Below are 12,642 nucleotides of genomic sequence, written 5' to 3' on the forward strand. Positions count from 1 at the left end.
TAATCTTTGAGTCATTGTGGTGAATTTGAAAACTGTTAGAAGACTGTGGAGGACTAAAGTTCCAAAATTATGTGTGTATGTATTTGTATATATGTATATGCGTACATATACATATATGTATATACGTACATGTACATATATGTATATACGTGTATATACATGCATATATATGTATATGTACATACGTATATATATGAACATAAATACACGTGTATATATATATATATATATATGAACATAAATTTCGATGAGCTTGATGCTACTTCCGCAGAAGATTCTAGAGATCATTTTAAAAGATTCTCCAATATTTACAAAAGGTAAAGATGAGCAGTCAGGGTTACAGGGATTTTCTGAGAATAATTCATTCCAGGTAGCCCAGTTTCCGCTTTTGGCAGGGATGCCACATGCACAGGTTAGGAGATGCTGAGGCTGTGATATATCTAGGCTCCCAAACGGTATTTGACATCATCCATTCTATCATTCTGTGCATGGGAACGTGTTGGGGAATTGCACCATAATGCAGGGCCGGGGATTGAACACCCGAATTCAGTCTTAGTTACTAATGGAGCCTAGGGGGAAGTCTCTTAGGGGTTGCTGTTTTGACCCTGTTCCACTCATTGGTTAACACCTCCTCCTACTTCTCACTCTCAGCCGGGAACCTTGCAGTTTGTTTCACCAAGGAAACAAAAGCGCCCAAATCTTGGTCTGTTCCCTGCCAGAGCTGCTAATCTTCCTGCGTGTACTCACGTACTCTGTCATCCTTTTTGTTCCATTACGTGAACCGTCCCTGTTCCTATCACTCGTGTGCTAGATACTCTTCATGTTGCCTACTCACTGCTGCAGCAATTACCTCCTCTCGTTCTAGCTTTTCATTTATTTTCCTTCCCCTGTTGGAGAAACATGCTATGCAAACATGCTATAATAGTATCTCAGCTTACAAACGTGCCATAATGTCATTCATTAAAGAACAAATAAAAAGCACCACCTCCCCACCCCATGTTCCCTTCAAGCTACCACCCATTTCCTTGCCACCCAATGGCAGAACTTCCCAAAACAGCTGTCTTAACCCCCTTGCCTCCGTTTCCTCGCCGCCCTCTGCCACTCCACTGAGACTACACTTTGACAGGTTTCAGTAACTTCCACGTTGCTAAATCCTGTGGTCATTACCCAGTCTTCATCTTACTCAACCTGTCAGCAATATTTGACACAGTTGATCAATCTTTCCTGTTTTGAGCTTTCTTTGCCTGGTTTCTGGGAGGCACCGCTCTCCTGGTTTTTCTCCGGCCCTCCCTGCTGCTCCTCCTCAGTGTCCTGTGCTGGATCCTGCTCCGCTTCCCGACTTGGGGATGCGAACCCGCGGGCTGAGCCTTAGAATCTCTTCTCTGCCTCATTTGTACTCACTTTCCGTTCCCCACTGATCAATAGTGTGGCCACTAGCCACAGTCCTGTCGCTGCAGAAAATTCTGTTGGACAGCACTGCTCTGGGTTATTTCATCCTTCTCGTCCTGTTAAAATCCTTCCGTATGCTGGTAACTCCCAAACTGATTCACCAGTTCCAGCCTCCCCACCTGGAGCCCAGTTTGGTGTATCCAAATATCCACTTGGTTTTCAAGCCACCTGTCAGATTTAGCACAGCGAAAATAGAACTTTATGTTCCCTCCCACCCTCCTGTCCTGTTTGTCTTGTCGATCACTAAACAGTGCTGCTCTTCACACAGCCTTAAAAAGTCTTGTGGACTTTTTGGGGTGGGGGGCAGGCGGGAAGGAGACTTCCATTCTTAAGGAGAAACAGTTCTAGGGGAACACTTCTTTTTCACCTTTCCACACCTTACTTCAGTCCCTGGCAAGTGGGAATGAGTAGCTTTTCTCCCGCTTTGTAATACTTTTTAACTTCTTCTCTTGCACTCAGTATCCAGTGCATCAAACAGAAACTAATCTCGGAGTCCTGGACCGCTTTCCCCAGATGCTCACATGACCCATTGTCTTCCTTCGTTCAGGCTTCAGCTCAGATATTACCTCTTTAGCCTTATCGCTATGGAATCTCTATGACAGTAGCATTCCTGTTGCTCTGTACCCTTACTCCTTTACTTTTTTGTAACACTTAGCACTGCCTGACATTACGATATGTTTGTTTTCCATCTGTCTGTATCTCACTGGAATCCATGAGGGCAGGGACTTTGTTTTTGCACTGTTCCTAGTGCCAAAAATAGGAGCCAGCAGGTTGTAAATGTTCCATAAATATTTGTTGACGTAAATGCCATATTAATGAAATTTCTGATGAAATAAAACTAAGAGGTATAGCTAATCCATTGTCAGGTTTTTGCTTTTTGATTCGGCCATTCATGTTTTACACTTCACCAGTCACTGTATTAGAAAAAGTGAAACTTACGGGCATCTAGGTGGCTCAGAATATGATAGGGTGCCTGGGTGGCTAAGTCAGGTGAGCATCCAACTCTTAATTTCAGCTCAGGTTATGATCTCACGGCTCATGAATTCAAGCCTCACATCGGGCTCTGTGCTGACAGCATGGAGCCTGCTTGGAATTCTCTCTCTCCTCCTCTCTCTCTCTGCCCCACCCCTGCTCACTCACTCACTTGCTCTCTGTCTCTCAAAATAAATAAATGAACTTAAAGTTTAAAAAAAAGTTGAATATGATGCTAATAACGATTTTTAAATTTGATGTTTTAGCTATAAAGTACAAAAAGTAGTAAGACATGGTTCCTGGCCTTAAGGAACTCATGACCTAGTGGGTAAGACAGTCATAAGTAACTACAGGGTGTTTATGTAGTTTGGAAACAGAGGCAAATACATATAATGCCCTAAGGATATCTTCAATCTAGTTTCCAAGGCTGTATTTGCAGACTTTATGGCCCTCCAGTATAATACAGGATGATAAAGGTCGGAGTGCAGCTGTGTGTGTGATCGTGGGGGCAGAGGAAGGTGGGGGGCACAGCTGAGTCTGCCCACTGATAGAGTGACAATCTTGGATAGAATGAAACTCCATGGATATCCAAGCTGGGCTGTGTAAAATATAGATAAAGAAGCCATCCCAGTTTCAAGTATTAGAGAAGTCCCTCAGCGTGGCCTAGAAGTGTTCCCTGATAACAGGGAAAAACAGACGGATCCAGTTGTCTGTCAGCTTCCGCTGTTTTTTTTGTTTTTTTTTTTTGTTTTTTTTTTAATTTTTAATGCTTATTTATTTTTGAAAGAGAGGGAGACAGAGCATGAGCAGGGGAGGGGCAGAGAGAGAGAGGGAGACATAGAATCCAAAGCAGGCTCCAGGCTCCGAGCTGTCAGCACAGAGCCCGATGTGGGGCTCGAACCCACGAACTGTGAGATCATGACCTGAGCCGAAGTCGGACACATAACCGACGAGGCCACCCAGGCGCCCCTGTCAACTTCCACTTCTAATGGCCATGCTGAGTTACCTGGAATCACCATAGCATCACGCATAACATCTCTGATGGCTCCACCTTGTAATAGTCAAAGCAATTAATAAAATACCATATTTATGTTCACAATTTGATCAGTAACTTCCCCTTCTGTAATTTTAGAGTTCAAAATATCGAGATGATTTGTAGTAGTTCAGGATGCAGCAGGAGCAGGTACGGACGGTGTAGTGAGGCTTCATTCCGGGACTGTTTCAGTTGGTCCGGCAGTTGATGGACTGATGTCTGGTGCTCAGAGTGGAGGAGTGGGACCGAAATCTAGCCTGTACTTTGCTAGCTGTGGGGCTGCCGCAGTTTGGGAAAGGGTGCCTTTTCCTACATCACATAAAGCCCTGTGTAGTCGAACAGCTAATCCCATTGCCTGCAGACTTTATCCTCAGGTGCCTAGAACAATGTGGTACAAGTACTGTTTGCCAAGCTGAAGGGAATTTAAGAAAGTTCTCTAGCTTTGAGCATCTTGAAAGAATTAAAGATCATTCTGATTTTAAAACTTGTGATTCAAAATAAATGTTCATGGTTGCCTTGTAACTGTGTTAAGGAAATATTTTTTATGCCTCTGTCTAGTCAAAACTATAGAGCGAAAACTGGTAACCAAACAGAAGCATCTCGCGGCTACACCAGGAGTAAAAATTTATCCTTTAGTATTCTAGAAATAGCCTTCATGGTATTGTACACAAAAGATTAATTCATTTTTAAAAATTCAACATGGATATGAGGTTTAGTGGTAGTTTATTCATTATTTGGTTTTAGTATTTTTCTGAGTTTTCATAGATCCTCAAATGCCTCTCACTGTCACAGGAGAGTAGCGACTTGGCTCCCCATGGCATGCAGGTGCTATGCCACTGCTTCCCTGATTCCAATCAAGATCGACCCTGGCCTGATTCTCCTTCCTCTGTAGTTAACTGGTGATTCCTCTGGAGGTTGGAAGGAGCTGGGAGCAGAGGAGGAGTAAGGAGCTGTGGTCAAGTCACCTTGTTCAGATCACGTGCTAACACTCCCTGTCTCAAGATTCCGTTCTTGGAGCTACAGAAACTTTTTAGTGTGTTCTTGAGGTTCAAAAAATGTGTTGGCTTCCTTTACCTCAAACATGAAGACTGGCCATTGATTTTTGTGTCAGAGCTTTATTAAAATTATTTGTGTCTTACTATTACCATTAATATGGATGTCTTTTTTTTTTAATAGGTGAAACTTTATTCTAAGAATATTTGTTTCATCTAGTTCATGAGCTCAAATTATAAGGACTCTAAATGTTACAGAAGTGTTGAGAGATTGGTAAGTATTTAATGTAATAGATATTAACAGTCAAAATACTTGTTTCAGTCTAACCCTTTGAAACTACATAGTGATGTGACATTAATTAAACCCCAAAGTACAAACAACTAAACTTTCTTTTCCTGTAGGAGAGATGGATATACAAATTGTGGTGTATTCATACAATGGCATTATTGCACAATGGTTTAAAGGAACAAACGTAATGTTAAGAGGGAAATGCAAAGTTGTAAAGGATACATATAGTACACTATTTATATACATTTTAAAAATAGCTAAAACAATATTGAATATTTTATGGCTATAAAAACATGTATAGAAATGATGAACACCAACTGAAGAGAGGAAGAAGTTGGGTGGGGTGTGGCTTTCCTGTACTGTAAGGTTTGATTTCTTTGCTCATGCGCGCACACACACACACACACACACACACACACACACACAAACTGATCTAAACATAGCATAATGTTTAATACTTGCTAAGTCTGAGTATTGGCTATAACCTCATGTTATGTATCCTTTATACTTTACTGGGTATTCAAAGTATTTAAAAAAATCTTTTTAAAATACCGTGCAATCATCTTTTCAGTTGGCATTCAGAGTGGCTGAAAGACATTCAATAAAATTCAACATTCCTAGTAGATGAGTTGGAAGAAATGAATATTTCTTAATGTGCAGAGCATAAGTGTCCCCTGTCACCCCTACCAATGTTGTTGTGTTAGTGCTAACTAAAGCTGTTAGATAGAAGAGTGGAAAGCATGTGAATGTTGGATAGAAAAATTCAGAATTTTTGTTATTTGTAAATGAGAAGGTTTTTTATCTGGAAATTTCTAAAAAAAAAAAAAAAGTAAGAAGTTTGGGTGTATGATTACTATATCAAAATAAATCTACTTCCTATTTGCCTCCTATAAACCAGTTTTCTATCCTACTTAGAATGTATAATGGAAACAAAATCCCATTTAGAATAGCAGCGAAAACTGCAAAACATCTAGGAGCAGACCTAACAAGTAACGTATAAAACCTAATACATGTTTCCGACAAGTTTCCACCACAAGGACATAGAGAATAAATGTGCAAGTAGTGCAAGGATGTTCGTTGCAGCTCTGTTTATGATAGTAAAAATGAGAAACAACCTAAATCTTCAGTAAGAGATTGGCTGCATAGTCAATAGTACATCTGTATAATGAAACACATGTAATGTGCACCTGCAGCAGGATGCCGGGCCGTAAAGAAGAGTGAGGGAGAGCGCAGGTGAACAGATGTCCAAAGGGAACCAAAACAGATAGTAGATCATTTATGTATAAGATCCTGTGTATGTAACTGTGTGTTTATTTTAGTTACATTTAAAAATCAGGAATAACCTACATTTTCGCATGGATTATAATGCTTTTGGCTGACCTGGCATCTTGTGCTTTTAGGAAGTGGGATTGAAATTATTTCTTCACTACTAAATACTCGTGTTATCTTAATTTCTGGAAAATAGACCTAATTATTACCACAATTTTTAGATCTTTCACATTTTTAATATTGCTCAAGTTGCAGCGTGCCTTGCACTTCGTGGTGTCTAGGGAGCCCTGTCGGCAGGCTGCCCTCGCGAAGGGGTTGTTCGTGCCTGCTCACGAGTGAACTTGGTCACAGCTGTTCATATCAGTACTGCAGCTGAGTTACATGCACCATCGGTACGATATCTGATGAGTTTTAAATGTTTCTGGGTTGTTTTTGGACACTTTTTGCTGATCCCATCTGGTAAGATCAAGAAAACACCTGCATCAGAACTCACAGAATGACGTCAGCATCTTTGGAAGAAAATCCCAGGAGCAGTGGGAGACGGTGCATCTCATAGGAGACGGTGCATCTCATAGGGTGGATGGTCTAGATGGCCCAGAAGGGGATATTGTATGGAAAATTCTAAGTGATAAGAAGGCAGTGTGTTACGCTTTAACTGGCAGTCTTATTTCCGTTTTAGTGGAACACTAAAATTATTTCTCTTATGTAAGTAATTATGCACCTTAAAATCAGTGACAGATTAGGTGAAATAAGTTAATAAAATTGGATAACTATGGACTGAATATGAACTAGTTTATATTATTATATACATATATATAATTAGTATGTGTTATTATAAATTATTATAAACTATTTGATGTATGGAATAATTTTTACCTTATGAAAGCTTATAGAGAACCACCATTTATGTAAGAGAAATTATTGCTGCAATTTTGGATAAATGAGTAATGTACATTTTTTTTATACTTTTCTTTTTCCTAGTGATCAATAATATTAAAAGCAATGATCTTTGTTACACTAAAGAAAGGATTGCTTTGTAATAATACCTAGGATCCTGATAGGAATCCAGGAATTAAATCGATCAGGCCCAAGACTGAACAGGAACCAAAGTAGTATTAGGAATTTCTTTGGTTTCTCCCTTTTGTGTTTATCTGCTTCTCTTTGCACCATGGTGGTTCATTTTCGCCCATTTGGCTTCTTCTGAGCCTCAACCACCTCCTGATAACCACCACGGGCCCATATTTATGTGACTTTTCAGCACATCAGCTATGCCCTTTAATTCAAATTCCCAGGAGAAAGAAAGAAAGCCTGATTAGCTATGCCTCTTTGCAAGCTGCATTGAACAAGTCACATCTTGCAGCCGGATGTTCATCGGCTGCCCCGTGAATCAGGTGTGCTTCGGTTGATTAGTGCTCAGATGCCAGCCTTGTCCCTTGGCAGTAGGCACGGTCATATGGTCCACTGCCTTCTCAGCAGGGGCTCTGAGGCAGGTTCCTGCCAACGCCCATGGGTGAAGAAAGACTCCACAATATGCATCTTATTTAATTTAACCTCTTCAGGTTAAAAAGTTTTTAAAGGTTACTGGCTGTTTCAAAAGTACCTTTAGCCCTAAGATGAAACTGTTCTGAAGTTCTTTGGAGATTTTATTGTTCATGATTTTTCCTTTCTAAATAGTTGCACATTTTGGGGCGCCTGGGTGGCTCAGTTGGTTAAGCGACTGACATCAGCTCAGGTCACGATCTCATGGTTTGTGTGTTTGAGACCCACGTCGGGCTCTGGGCTGACAGCTCAAAGCCTGGAGCCTGCTTCGGAATCTGTGTCTTTTTTTCTCTCTGTCCCTCCCCCACTTGCTCTTTCTCTCTCAAAAATAAATAAAGATTTAAAAAAATATTTTAAATAGTTATACGTTTTTCTTTATATTGGTGTTTCTCCTCTCTTTTGTCTGCTTTACCTTATTTCCCTTCATCTTAAAATGTCACATTGCCCTTTATTTGATTTAAATGTGTAGTAGGAAGCAAAGTGGCATAACTTAAGCTGCTAGAATTGTTCAATTTTTATTTACCTGGTGGTAAATCCTTTTTCTTTCCATTAACTGAACTCTGGTGTTTGCAGCGGGGGGCATCACTGATTGTCAGCTCCATCACATGAAAAATAGTTTATAGTTTTTAAAAGGTCCATTCATATTTTTAAACCATGTAAAGCAAGAATGTTTTATGAGTGTATTTTTATTCTACGATGCGGTTCTTGAAGAAGGTGGGGATCTACCTTAACTGCCACCAGTCACTAGTGCATCTTCCGTGGTGCTTTCACTTCCCGTTCTTGGTTGTGCTCAGCCATTTCCATACCTGGGACTAATTTCTGCCATGCAAGAATATTTAAGGAGCCCTGGCTAGATAAGATCTGTGTCTGAAAATATTATAGGGTTAAGTACCAATGCCCAATAATTTAAAGTCAGGCTTTAGTTAAAAACAGCCTTAAAGGGGCACCTGGGTGGCACAGTCGGTTAAGCGTCCGACTTCAGCCAGGTCACGATCTCGCGGTCCGTGAGTTTGAGCCCCGAGTCGGGCTCTGGGCTGATGGCTCAGAGCCTGGAGCCTGTTTCCGATCCTGTGTCTCCCTCTCTCTCTGCCCCTCCCCCGTTCATGCTCTGTCTCTCTCTGTCCCAAAAATAAATAAACGTTGAAAAAAACAAAAAACAAAAAAAAAACAGCCTTAAAAACACCTGGTTTTAAATGTAAATTTTTATTTCTCTAATCTTCTTTTTTGTAATATTTATCTTATAGCTCGGTCATGAGCACCGACAGTAACTCACTGGCACGTGAATTTCTGACGGATGTCAACCGGCTTTGCAATGCAGTGGTCCAGAGGGTGGAGGCCAGGGAGGAAGAGGAAGAGGAGACACATATGGCAACCCTTGGACATTACCTTGTCCATGGCCGAGGATTTCTGTTACTCACCAAGCTAAATTCTATCATCGATCAGGTAACATTTCGTATCAAATAATTTATTTCCTCAGTATATCATACTTAATTACAGATACATGATTTCTGAGTTACATAGTTTGTGAGAGTCTCTTTGAGATAAAGTCCTATCTCTCACATCACTCCCAACAAAGAAAAGCAGCCTCATTTATGAACATACTATTTATTGGATACTTTCCAAAATGTCAGAAATGTCTTAGGTCATAAATGGCCTTAGGATTCTAAGATGGCCTCATCCATATTATGCTTTTTGTCGTAATATCAGTGTGAGATAACTATGATTATTACTAAGGATATAAGAGTACGATTCAGAAACATTATGAATTTGCACTTTCAATAAATGTCAGATATATTTTTTGAAAAATTTAGTGTAAATTATATTTAGGGAGCTTAGTAATTCTGGGGTAAAAGTAGAGAATGCTTTGTGTACGTCTAGTTTTTTGTACCTTATTGTGTTTGCTTAAAGTATGGTCTGAACATATAGCATTTTATTGTTTCCTTATTATAGAATTAATGGAACTTTAAAGCTAGTTGGGAGATAGAGATGTCATCCAATCTTTTTTTTTTTTTTTTAAGGTTTATTCATTTTTCAGAGACAGAGACAGAGCGTGAGGGGGGAGGGGCAGGAGAGAGGGAGACACAGAATCGGAAGCAGGCTCCAGGCTCTGAGCTGTCAGCACAGAGCCGGACGCGGGGCTCAAACCCACAAATCATGAGATCATGACCTGAGCTAAAGTCAGACACTTAACCGACTGAGCCACCCAGGCACCCCCAGTCGTCTTTTATAGATGAAAAACTCAGGTGCAGAAACATTAAGTAACTCAGACAGGGTTAACTTGAAGCCCAAATGTGATTTATATCTTTGCTTTGTTTTAGTAGCAAATAAATATATCTTTGCTTTGTTTTAGTAGGAAAAAAATTTATATCTTTGCTTTGTTTTAGTAGGAAAAAAATAAATCTTTGCTTTGTTTTAGTAGGAAAACAAAAAATGCTTTGTTTTAGTAGGAAAAAAAAATTTTCAAAAAAATTTTATGAAAGAAAAATTTCACTATCTGCTTTCAGGAGACTAATTTATGTGGTTAAATAATATTTCAGTTAACTTGAAAAGGCCCCTATAGCACCAATATGACAGACATTTTTATTTTTTTTAATTTTTTTTAACATTTATTTATTTTTGAGACAGAGAGAGAGCATGAACAGGGGAGGGTCAGAGAAAGAGGGAGACACAGAATCCGAAACAGGCTCCAGGCTCTGAGCTGTCAGCACAGAGCCCAACGTGGGGCTCGAACCCATGGACCATGAGATCATGACCTGAGCCGAAGTCGGACGCTTAACCGACTGAGCCACCCAGGCGCCCCATGACAGACATTTTTAAACACTGATATATGTTACTGGTTTCAGATATAAACTTATCCATTGTTAAAATTTCTTTGCTATGAAGGCATTTTGCTAATACATATATTGGGTAAAGACAGAGACTAAAATTAAACAATGCCTCTGTTCTCACAATAAGCTAAGGAGCCTAACATATATATCAGGAAGTATTTGTTCACTGTGGTGTCCACCTGTCATGAAATTTTCCAGAGTATTTTCAGGTTTATATATTTTTATTCCTTTTCATGAATTTTATTTATTAATTATGTAACTACATATAATTTAATTTTTGTATTTTGTATGATTTTTTTCAAAAATAAAACTTAAAGTTAGAAAAAATTATTTGTTAGATCATGTGTAATGTTTTTATTTCAAAATTTTGGTGATACAATAAGCATATCATGCTCTGTTCATTTTCTTACCCCACATTAGAACAATTTAGTGCTTTCTCTCTTTTTTTTAAAGATACATAAATAGCATCAGAAATATCAAATACTCAGGAATAAATCTAATAAAATATGCACAGATTTCTACACAGAATTCTATAAAACATTATTGAGGGAAACTGAAGAAGACCCAAATAAATGTAGGACTATGTAATTTTCACGTATTGGAAAAGTCAATAGTGTAAGGATACTTTTTATTTCCAAATTGATGTATAGATTCCACAATGTAATCCCAATCAAAATTTCAGGAGGTTTTTAATGAAAGCTGTATTAAGATATAATCCATATATCCTAGAATTCACCCATTTCATGTGTACAACTCAGTGGTTTTTAGCATAATCACAGATACATGCAACCATCACCATAGTCAATTTTAGAACATTTCATCACCTCGAACAGGGACCTGGTTCCTTTTAGCTGTCACTCCCTTATCCTTCCCATCCCCCTCAGCCCTAAGCAAACACTAATCTACTTTCTCTTTCTATAGTTATATGCTTTCTCTTTTAAGTCATGAAATACCTTTTAATGTATTATTAAATGACTGAGATCATTCAAGTCATAATTTCAACAATATTTTTTCCTAGGGTAATATCTTGTGTTCCCTTTTCCCCAGTCATTCACTTTTGGAATTATTTAGAGCAATGGAAGTAGGAACAGTAGAAGTAGAAGTAGGGAGCAAATAAGTAGCCATTTAAAAAATAGGGCTTTTTAGGGCACCTGAGTGGCCCAGTTGGTTAAGCATCCAACTGCGGCTCAGGTCATGATCTCACAGTTGGTGGATTCAAACCCCAAGTCAGGCTCCGTGCTGACAGCTCAGAGCCTGGAGCCTGCTTTGGATTCTGTGTCTCCGTCACTCTCTGACCATCCCCCACTCACACTCTGTCTCTCTGTCTCCCAAAAACAAATAAACATTAAAAAAAATAATTAAAAAGGGCATCTGGGTGGCTCAGTTGGTTAAGAATCTGACTTCAGCTCAGGTCATGATCTCACCGTCCATGAGTTCAAGCCCCATGTCGGGCTCTGTGCTGACAGCTCAGAGCCTGGAGCCTGTTTCACATTCTGTGTCTCCCTCTCTCTACCTGTCCCCCGCTTGCACTCTGTCTCTTTCTCTCGAAAATAAACATTGGGGCACCTAGGTGGCTCAGTCGGTTAAGTGTCTGACTTCAGCTCAGGTCATGATCTCACAGTTCATGGGTTCGAGCCACACATCGGGCTCTGTGCTGACAGCTTGGAGCCTGGAGCTTGCTTTGGATTCTATGTCTTCCTCTCTCTCTGCTCCTCCCCTGTTCATGGCTCTGTCTCTCTCTTTTCGACAAAAATAAATAAAAACATTTAAAAATAAATAAATAATAAATAAACATTAAAAAATTTTTTTTAATTTAAAAATAAAGATAAATAAAAAATAGGGCTTATTAACACTTAATTATTTAAACCAGGAAATGGAGAATGATCATTTGAATCTTTAAGGGGAATTTAATTGTACAAGTTTAATCATTTCACATGGAATCAAAACACTAGATTCAAAGCTGTGCATTTCAATAGGAACTTTCAGCTTTTCTGTGTGTGCTTCTTACGAAGGAGCACTTCCTGGGTGCTCTGGGGAGATACAATTTAAGCCCTTACCTTCCACCTTTGTGCCAGGACTTTATTAATAGATATTTAGTATTAAGAATTAAACAGACTTTTTATTACCATATAATTTACATGTCAAGAACATACAGATGTAAAGTGTATACAGTTGGGTGATACCTGTGTAACCACGGCCTAGGTCAAAGTCTAGAACATTTCCACCACTCTAGAAAAAGCTTTTCATGCCCTTTTCAGGCAGCCCTTCCCC

General features: G+C 39.3%; 1 protein-coding gene across 6 annotated transcripts in view; it reads left to right on the plus strand.

The window, feature by feature from the left end:
- The window catches only part of LYST (lysosomal trafficking regulator), a 192,683-nt gene that overhangs the window by 35,813 nt on the left and 144,228 nt on the right, over window positions 1-12,642 (plus strand). For 4 of the 6 annotated variants that reach the window (XM_045437279.1, XM_045437283.1, XM_045437278.1 and 1 more), the window contains 2 exons: window positions 4,631-4,720; window positions 8,788-8,986. In XM_045437279.1, coding sequence (XP_045293235.1) covers window positions 8,795-8,986 — 192 coding nt within the window. In that variant the 5' untranslated portion in view covers window positions 4,631-4,720; window positions 8,788-8,794. The remainder of the gene's footprint in view (window positions 1-4,630; window positions 4,721-8,787; window positions 8,987-12,642) is intronic. The other 2 variants (XM_045437281.1, XM_045437282.1) reach the window with 1 other exon arrangement.

This window comes from Leopardus geoffroyi, chromosome D2 (assembly GCF_018350155.1).
Source record: "Leopardus geoffroyi isolate Oge1 chromosome D2, O.geoffroyi_Oge1_pat1.0, whole genome shotgun sequence".
NCBI lineage: Eukaryota > Metazoa > Chordata > Mammalia > Carnivora > Felidae > Leopardus > Leopardus geoffroyi.